Raw genomic sequence first — 10,287 nt, forward strand, 5'->3', positions numbered from 1 at the left:
TATATCACACAATGTCATTCAAAGTTGATTTTCAGATGATTTTGACCCTCATCCAAATTTAATGGTGTGTATGTAAGAAAAAATAAGTTTATTAACGATATCAATGTTCTGACCCAAATTCAATCGAACCCAGAAAAAAATCGAGAACTGTGGCCAGTGAATGGAATTTTTCAAGAACTGCTGTTAATAAAATAGTCAACAGACGCGAATACAATGATTTTAAATTTGAATACCAAGCCTTGCACAAATTATATCGTAATGATCTCAAAATATAGTTCGATTCTGTAATTTGTTTCAACGGAACAAATGACAAATACAACAATAGTGATACCTCGCGAGAAAATTGAGAATGTTTCGAAAGGTATTCAAGGAGACCAAACAAGCAAATGTATAAGAAGTATGGGTTCCAGAACCGTAAAGTGTATTTTACAAAATGGTGGACATTTCAAACAGTTACTTCATTAATTTTCATTTACTTTCGAATAATCATCTGATTTTTCTTTCGTTAAATGATACTTTCGTTTAATTATTATGAATTGAAATATTTAAATGATTATTATAAAAGAAGAACCAAGAAACCAGTATACTGGTTTCTTGCTTTGATTCTAATATGTTCCATTTAGTTCAAGATGGGTAAGTTGACTTTCTTATCGAAATTTATTGCATATTGCATGTTGTCAATTAAACTGAATAAAGGTAATACAGATTCGACCCAAAGAAAATTGGATAAGGGTCAAAATCACCTGAAAATCTACTTTGAATGAAATTGTATGATATATCGTTGAATTCAGCGTTAAAAGTTATTTCGAAAAATGTCATAAAATATGCAGGTCCGTATTGAAAAAATTGAGGTTGAGGGTGTCTCAGAGAGTACGAAACGTTGGAAACGAAATCTGATTACGTCAAATTGAGGATAATTTACTGTCGAATAAAAAATTCCTGTAACATTTTTTGATGAATTTTTAAATAAAGTGGGAAAAAAAAATAAAAATTACATAATTTACTTTTCTATGCATGCAACTTTTTCTCCATTTGACCGACTTTCTAACTCTTATGGTTTAAAAGTTACCAATACAATCCCATTAAAAAAGTGGCCACCCTGTAGACTTGTCATGTTATGAGTTTCCATACAGTTTTATAATACGTCATAATCTCAAACAATTTATTAATATGAATTTCTACCAAGTAAAGACCGATCCCATCAAGAAGATCTGGGCATACTGGCAACGTTGCATTTCGCATTTGACAGACGTTACGTATTGAACATAATGGCCGCCACCCAGCGACGCCACCGGATATAAACAATGAATAAAATAGTAGTTTTTGACGAAAAAAAGCCATTTTTTTTTGGGGAAAAGCTTGAAATGTGATTAATTAATCATTTCTAACGAGAATCAGTTGATAAAATACAAGAAAACTAGCTATTAATGTGGATAACCTCACCTTCATCAAGCCAATTTTACAAGTTTTTAAAAAAAACCAGCAGGATTGAGGAATTTATGTCACCGGATTCGTGATCTAATACCCAAAATTATTAAGTAAGCAAAATTTCACCACTTTTGAATCATTATTAAAATTAATTAATATAGTAAACATTTACCATTAAAATTAATTCTATATAGTAAACATTCACCTGTTTTTCTTTTCAGAAGATGGATTATTATACAGGATTTGGATGGATAATTATACAGGATATTTATTTGTCGAATATCAATTAGAAATATCTAGAGATGTTGGACCAATTCAAGTCTGAAAATTGAGAGTAAAGCTTCAAATTATTAACTAATTTGTAAAGAAATACACAATATTTGATCAACTATTATATATATTTGAAGTAGTAATTAGTCATTTTTGAAGAAATGAGACATTTTGAAATCTGAAATTCTCATTTCTCTAGAAATGGCAATTTCTTTCTTCTTTAAAAAATTCGGGAAAAATGCATAATCAAAATGTGAGAGTTATTATCAGTCAATAGAAATACTACCTGAAATAAAGAAACTGCATTCAATGTTTATTTTCAGTTTTGACAAATATTGAATTTACATAATCTTTCGATAAGATCTATGAGAAGACCTACAGTGAAATGTTGTTTTAGGAATATTCAGTATAGCTATAATGAACTGAAAAGAGGCAGAATGAATGGATCTACCTTTCAAAAACGCATGGCTTATGTTGCCTTACGAGCCACAGATTTAGATTTAGGTGTAACATCTTTGAGAAATCAGGTTATAAGAAGTCCCTCATTTCTAAGGTTCATCAATACTTTTTTCAGTTGAGCAACAAATTATTCTTCTATTCCATAATTTATTAAGAAATACAATATATAATCAACAATTACATAGGGTGTATATATTTAGAATACAAGGAAGGACACCTTTTGAAATCTAAAAATTTGGTTAATAGTAGGTTATTTTCAATAATTCATAATATTGAAAGACCAATTGGACATTCCTGAAGAACTAAGGCGTTTTTAGAATCTGAAAATTGTATCGATGAATTTTGCATACTCTTCTGTTGCATATTTCTTGAAGGTATAGGGACAAAAATGATTTTTATGGGTTCTGGTGAATGATCAAAGGGATACAGGTAACAATTTCATTAATACCAGTCGAGATGTAGTTATCATAGATAAGGGATGATATAGAAATTTCACTAGATAATTCTGATTTAGTGGAGGACAGCTGAATGATGGTTCGCTACGTTATAGAGCAAGCTTGTAGCTCTGGGTTTTACTCAGAAGTAAATTGAACAGGGCAATATATATAGTAAATAAAATTTTGATAGATATTAGTTAAAAAAGATAAACAATTGAGCATTGTATCTACATAAAATCAAAAAATAACTTACTTACTGTTGTTGCATTGTACGTGGACGACTTTTTCGTTTCAACTAATGTTAATTCTGAATGAATATAATATCTGATAGAAAATTCAAATGATAATTTTATCATAAAGAATTTAGGGAAAGCTAAAAAATGTTTAGGGCTGAATATCACTCCTTTGAAAACTTAATTGAAATTTGATTCAACAAAAGAGAGTTGTAATGATGAACCATATAAGAAATTAATAGGTTTATTAACGTCTTTAGCAGTATTAACTAATCCTGATAAAGCATATTGTTAATCTCTTGAGTCAATTTAATAATTATCTCATTATTGAACACTGAAAAAGTGCAAAATTCATTTCAAGATGCAAGTAAAAAAAGATCATTGTTCAAGTTTTACTTCAGTCAGAAGATGTGTTCAGTATTTGAAATGACTGCCTCGGTACTAAAATTGTATCAGCCAATACTATTGACCCATGTTAGTTGATTCGATAACTACACTGACTTGATTTTTTCAAATGTTAACTTTGGATCTGAATCAATTAATAATTTAATTTTTACCAAAATCAAAAGCAATGAATATATCAGTTGGATAGCATTTTCGAAGTGGCCATAGAGCAACTATTCCTATCACGATTGAAAACTTTAGTGAAATAGGTATCTACATGTTTATACAAGTTTAATCATTCATTCATGAAATGGAAAGTTTTGATGAATAGTTACTTTTTAAAGTATTTTATACCTACATTGAATTGCTGGAAAATTGATACCAATTTCAAAAGTAAATGCCATGTTGAAATTCTTCATATACTGATTGATCCTTTAAATTTTATTTCTGTCGTAAAATTTTGACTATTATTTCAACTGATTTTTTATATGTATATCCTAGTATAGCTTTAATAAACAAACTAAAAAGAGACAGAATGAATAGACTTGCCTTTCAAATACCCATGGCTTATGTTACCTCATAAGAAATTTTAATATCTTGGTGGAACCTTTTTGAGAAATCAGGTAAAAAGTTTGAGTCTCTAATTTCCAAGGTTTATTACTACATGTTTCAGTTGAGCGGCAAATAATATAATAGATAATATATAGTTGAAATTATTCGTATGGAAGATTTCACAATGATTTGACTTATTCATTATAAATTCAACAGCACTGCACTCAAATTCTTCAAAAACGGATTGGTCATTTATATTTTTGCACTCTTCTGTCGTAAAAGTGCATATTTTAAATATTCAAAAAACACATGGAAATTTTTGAATGTCATCTGACTAATTTGGCTCTTTTTCCAGTAATAAAGCCAATTGTGAATTATCTATAAGGAGTTTTTCTATCTGTTTAATACATGATCAGATGAAGCTTCTCTTCTCTTTTGTAGTTCCATTTTCTGTCGCAATAGATTCAAATTCTCACGAAAGAGAATGTAGTTTTATAGTTTGTGGAAAATAAACGAAAAATTCCTGAAATAAAGTAACATTCATCCAATTAATTCCAAATAATACAAACCCTTCAAACGAACCTGAGTTGAGGAAAATGCATTCGATGATGATATCAATGTTCACTTCCAAATTTTGACAAATATCTATCGAATTTTCGATTCGCCGAAGACTTTGCATTTTATCTGTCGGCATTTATTTAAATATTGAATAACAATTTTGGAAACTGCAAACTTTTTCAAGAACTTTCATATATCGAAATGGAATATTTATTATTAACATGACACTGACAGCCAAATTGTCCACAGATACCACAGAAATATGGGACTTGAAATGTCAAAATGATCCGAAACACCCCGTATACTCGAAAACCGCGGGGAGAATCGAAGGTTTGGGATTTTTCCCGGGATCTCCAGACGATTTTGAGGGGGGTCTTATTCTTGTCATTTTTGCTCTAGATGGTCCCGTTTGGGCCGTGATTTTACGTTTAAAGTTTGACGTATATGTGCAAGCGGTTTTATATATACTTAGACTCGCTCTGCTCGCCGAAGGGGCTCCGCCCCTTGGACCCCGTCACTATGCCGGTAGATCCTTCACTGGGTATCCCTCTAGAAAATAAAAGATTTTTTTCGGAAACCTTGTATCGTTAGCTGATTTCAGACGATTCACTCGGTATACTATGCTGATTCTAGGGTGGAATTCTATATCATTTTTTTTCCTAGAACATACCGTTTGGCCCTTGCTCACATGAAAATATTTGATGCAAATAACTTTCCATGACGACAAATCAAGGGCGGTCCTAGCCTTAAATTTTGAGGGGGTTCGCCGTTATGAGCTTCGAGTATTTCTATGGGACCAAATCCCAGATTATACCGATATCAAGCCTTACCTCTCAAAAATATTTATATTTAGATATTCATATGAATATTTATATAAGGCGTACAACTTTGCGTCCGCCGTTTTGCAATAGATGGCTGTAACGGTAAGTGGTAGTAGAAATAAATATATCGTAGATGTCATACAATAAGTTTAGGTATTTGTGAACATAACGCCATTGACATGTTAGTCGATTTGTGTCTGCATCATAAAGTTATTCACGATCAACCATGTTAGCTTACGAGCCAAATTCTCGTCATTTGCGGGAGGTTTCAATTTTCCACTAAAATATATAGTGAGAACGATATTGGTGGAAGAACGTACCAACGATATTGTTTAAGTCTAGGTTTAGTTATTTTCTGGTACATCAGTAAAATGGCTTGTTCCGTTTGATTAAATAAATAAAGAAATAGATGAGTGGTTTCAACGCTTCAAGAATGGTGATTTTGATGTCGAAGACCAGCATCGCGGTGAAAGAGAGAAGTTTTTTGAAGATGCAGAATTGGAGGCAATAATTGATCAAGACTCATGTCAAACGCAACAATAATTGTAGGATCAATAGGAGTGTCACTAAAAGCCATTTCAAAACGCCTGAAAGTCATAGGAATGACTCAGAAACAAGGAAATTGGGTGCGGTACGAGTTAAAGCCGCGAGGTGTTTGAACGACGTTTATTTACTTGTGAACAGCTGCTTGCAAGACAAAGACGGAAGGGGTTTCTGCATCGGATTGGGACTGGAGACGAAAAATGGATTCATTACGATAATCCCAAGCGCATAAAATCATGAGGATATCCTGACAATGCTTCCACATCGACGGCCAAACCGAATATTCACGGTTCTAAGGTCATGCTCAGTATTTGGTGGGACCAGCTCGGCGTAGTGTATTATGACTGAAAGAATCACAGGCGATCGTTATCGAACGCAATTAATGCGTTTGTACCGAGCATTGAAAAACAAACCGTCGCAATACAACGAGAGAGAAGATGAATTGATTTTACTGCATGACAATGCTCGACCCCATGTTGCGAAAGTAGTCAAGATATACTTGGAAACGTTAAAATGGGAATTCCTACCCCACAACCCTACCCGACGTATTCTCCAGACGTTGCTCCCACGGACTATCACTTGTTTCAATTAATAGCACACGGCCTGCCTGACCAACACTTCCGATCTTATGAAGAAGTAAAAACTTGAATCGATTCGTGGATCGCTTCAAAAGATGACCAGTTTTTTCAATTCGTACGCTGTCCGAAAGATGAGAGAAAGTAGTGACCAGCGATGGGCAATACTTTGAATTATAAATGTATAACCAGTTTTTTACAATAAAGCCTCGAATTTTCCAAAAAAAGTTGTACCCTTATGTATTTGTTGTATTATAATACCATTATTTACTTATCAGGGTTTTAACCATTCAGGTAGAAATTAAAAAAAAATTACATTGTTTGATATGAAAAAAAGAAGACAACATGGGCGCCCGCAGGGGAGGGCCAAGGGGGGCCGTGGCCCCCCCCCTGAGATTTTGATTGCCTCATTTTTCAGCACAACACACTCAATATTACTTTCTCAATCCAAAGGGAATGGAAAAAAGGAAAGTAATGGATTCTCAACAATTTTCCGGTTTTCAATGACAATCATGGACGCCTTATCGTTTTTCAATAATTTTTTTTTTTGCCCCCCCTGAGAAAAATTTCTGCGGGAGCCCATGGAAGACAATTGGCAACTACATCACAAAATCTAATTTGGTCTTTAAAACTTTGAACCCTTTGAAAACCTTGTAATCACAGCGTCCTCGTCAACATCAATGTCCCTATAAATGTTCAGGAGGACAAAATACTCCATAAAAATGGAAGCAAACTACTAAATATGTCGTTTTCCACTGAATCTTGTCATCTGAATCTTATTATTATCCTCTATGATAGCAAAACTTTATTCAAATCAACAGAATTTTCTCACACCAAAATATCACAGCGATATATATCGATATTTTACTGTAACATATTTCGACACATTTCGATAGTGTCAGAAAATATCGATATAATATATAGATATCGATAGTTTTCTGACCTTTGCCCATCCCTAGTGTGGATTTGCCGAACGCAGTCATAACCATAAACAAAGATTTCTCTATGATCATAATTGTCAGTCACACGCATGTCTTAAAATTTTGTTGAAATATAAATCGTATATTGTATTCTTTAATAATGAATAAAAAATAACCGATATCAACCAAATTCTCAGATCTCATTTTTCCAGAAATGGCAATTTCTTTCTTTGAAGAATTTGGGAGAAATGAATAATCAAAATGTGAGCGTCAGTCTTTCAAGAAAGTTATTCATGCGTATTCCCGATTCAAGGGTAGGCAGCGCCCTCTTCAGCATGCTTTTTCGGCTAAAGGTAAGATATTGTAAACAAAAATATTTTGAGTGTTATTTGTGAAGAAAGAAATATGATGGACAAAGAAAATAGTGTATTCCTCAGTTTAACTGAATATTTCCGGTATTTGGAAGCAACTCCAAATAATAGGAATGTGATAGAAGGTGAATTCATTCTAATTTAAGAATAATCGTCCATTATCTAAAAAACAAACAAAAAAAATATATTGAGAAAATTTTACACCATATTTGTAATGAATAATTAATATATTTTTTGAAATAAAATTACAGTTATTCTATTTCCACTTATTTATTTTTTAAATAACAACTAACCCATACACCGAAAGGTAACAAATGGGATACAGATTATATATATATATATATATATATATATATATATATATATATATATATATATATATATATATATATATATATATATATATAAATAACAACTGTTTCGCTACACAGAAGCTTTAGATTTAACATCTATATTGCTACTCGAAATAAAGGCAAAATACAAAAATATTCAGAAATTATCTTCAGAAAAAATGGGGCTGGACAGGTTTACAATCGCACAACATATAATCATTATTTCTTCTATTTAAGGAACCAGGTTCCACGGTAAAACATTACTCAAAATTTTTATTCTCTGGTTCACACGTTTGATATGGACTCTTGCTCTAGCTATGAATATATTTTGTTCAACCTCCTGAAGAGACATTTGTTTTCTGTTTCGCATGAATGGTGGGAGAATCAGTTTTATTCCATTTTCCGGAAAAATTTCATCAATTAGAAAACTTCGATCCACCATAATGGCATCCTCATTAGGCTTCAGGGAGGATATGAGACCACTCTGCTCAAAAATTATTTTGTCAGATGCTCTTCCACCATAAGCTTCACTGACAAAACTGATCAATCCTGCAGGCGTCACGGCCACCATGAATTTTACGGTGTTATTCCCTTTATAGTTAGAATAACATCTTACTCTACAACGCAGGCATTTAGTTCTCTGAACAGAGATTTCTGTACAATCAAGAATGGCTCTCACATCAGTAAATTGCTCAAAGTGTTGTGGCAAATTATTACGAATTTCCTCAATAGATGGAAGATAGCTCGCAGGTTTCAATACTGTCGCTAACACAGTTAGCATGTCATAAAAAATTTCTTTTATACTTTGGGAACTGATGTTTCCAAAGAGTAAAGACAATACAACATAGCTCGTGTCATTCTTTAGTTTTGTAAATGTATTTTTTCCCTAATATTGAGGGATGAAACAAAATTTTCTCTTTTTATTCTTAATACTAAAATTTCAATAGTTTTCAGCATTTCGAAAGAATTCAACCCTGTCAAGCTGTTAAGCTTTTGATTTGTAGTAATATTGTCACAAATTGTCCTTATTGATAAAAGCACATAGAGCTTCAGCAGCCAACAATTCATCAGGCCTGTGAATCATTTCCTGAAATTTCAATATCATCATTTGATTCAACTAGAATATCTCAATACTTTACCTGAGCATGAAGTTCATTTTCATCTTGATTTTGTGTCATTACTTCACAGTCAGACTTCAACTGAAAATTTTGTAAATATTAGATTTATTTTCATTTAAAAGGATCATTATATAATTACAATTGGTTGTTGTACAGGATCATATCTAGTTAAATTCCGTCTTTCTTTCTTCTTTATGTTATCATGAGTACCTGTAGGAAGGTTTTTTGTTGGGACTGCATTTCTTTTCAAATTTCGGCGTCTCAAGTTAGTTTTTCTCGGTCTCAAACACAAATCTGCGTGTCTCAGCTCCTTACCTGAATATTGAAAAGTATTACTACACATGGAGCTCCATTGATACTGATATTTTTACAACTTACTTTGTGTATGAAAATCAGACTCTTCAAAATGCTTTGAACAAACTTTCATATATATTATAACTCCTCGAACACTAAAATATAAAAATTTAACCTGCAGAAATGCACGCCGTCAAAGCTTTCACTCCTACCGTACCTTAAGCCGATATTACAGTTTCTTCCGATAGGTGGCTTGGGGATGAACTTGAATCGCTAATAGGTTTGTAAAAAATTTTTAGAGAATATTGAATAATAATATAATCCCAACATTAAGATTTTAAATTAGCACATTTCTTCTTTATAGAGACATGTATGATGCATAAGTCCAAATTTAATTGATGATTGGGTGGGAAAAATTGACAAAAAAAGTTTATGTTTGTTAGTTAAGTTGTAATCCTTTTTATGGTCCTTTTTTTGTTTATTTAATAGTTACAATAGACAATTATTAGCATATTTTTCTCTGAATTTCAACTTTGAAAGAAAATTTGTCGTTTTATGTCTTGCCGATGAAAATATTGATATTCTTGTAAGTCAATTCAAAATGAATAATAGATATATTTTAAGGGCTATCATTCCATTGGATATTTACTTGTGGGCCCTAAAATGAAGTTACATTTATTCAATTGACTCATTAATAGAAATACTACCTGAAATAAAGAAATTGCATTCAATGTTTATTTTCAGTTTTGACAAATATGGAATTTACATAATCGTTCGATAAGATCTATGAAAAGACCTACAGTGAGATTTTTGTTTTAGGAATATTCAGTATAGCTGTAATAAACAAACTGAAAAGAGGCAGAATGAATAATAGATCTACCTTTCGGATACCCATATCTGAGAAATCAGGTTATAAGAAGTCCCTCATTTCCAAGGTTTATCAATACATTTTTCAGTTGAGCAGCAAATTATTCTTCTATTCCATATTTTGT

General features: G+C 32.1%; 2 protein-coding genes across 2 annotated transcripts; both read right to left on the reverse strand.

Annotated features, from left to right (window-relative positions):
* Positions 1-8,115: 8,115 nt before the first annotated feature.
* On the reverse strand, positions 8,116-8,664 carry LOC123686663. Its single transcript, XM_045626876.1, has one exon. It carries the CDS (start codon positions 8,662-8,664, stop codon positions 8,116-8,118), a length of 549 nt encoding a protein of 182 aa, XP_045482832.1.
* An 83-nt stretch (positions 8,665-8,747) lies between these two features.
* Positions 8,748-9,568, reverse strand: LOC123686682. Its single transcript, XM_045626902.1, has 5 exons — positions 9,513-9,568; positions 9,380-9,450; positions 9,141-9,316; positions 9,023-9,082; positions 8,748-8,970 (listed from the first exon to the last, which is right to left on the reverse strand). The coding sequence occupies exons 2-5, from the start codon at positions 9,426-9,428 to the stop codon at positions 8,896-8,898; spliced, it is 360 nt and encodes a 119-aa protein (XP_045482858.1). The 5' UTR covers positions 9,429-9,450; positions 9,513-9,568; the 3' UTR covers positions 8,748-8,895.
* Positions 9,569-10,287: the final 719 nt, after the last annotated feature.

This window comes from Harmonia axyridis, chromosome X, assembly GCF_914767665.1.
Source record: "Harmonia axyridis chromosome X, icHarAxyr1.1, whole genome shotgun sequence".
Classification (NCBI taxonomy): domain Eukaryota; kingdom Metazoa; phylum Arthropoda; class Insecta; order Coleoptera; family Coccinellidae; genus Harmonia; species Harmonia axyridis.

What these genes read in the sequence shown, in the direction of transcription:
- LOC123686663 (XM_045626876.1), bottom strand. Translation starts at nt 8,664, where the DNA reads ATGCTAACTGTGTTAGCGACAGTATTGAAACCTGCGAGCTATCTTCCA.
- LOC123686682 (XM_045626902.1), bottom strand. Translation starts at nt 9,428, where the DNA reads ATGAAAGTTTGTTCAAAGCATTTTGAAGAGTCTGATTTTCATACACAA. An exon ending in ATCCTGTACAACAACCAATT is followed by an intron (nt 9,083 to 9,140) that starts GTAATTATATAA and finishes CAAAATTTTCAG; the next exon opens with TTGAAGTCTGACTGTGAAGT. An exon ending in AAAATGAACTTCATGCTCAG is followed by an intron (nt 8,971 to 9,022) that starts GTAAAGTATTGA and finishes TTGAAATTTCAG; the next exon opens with GAAATGATTCACAGGCCTGA.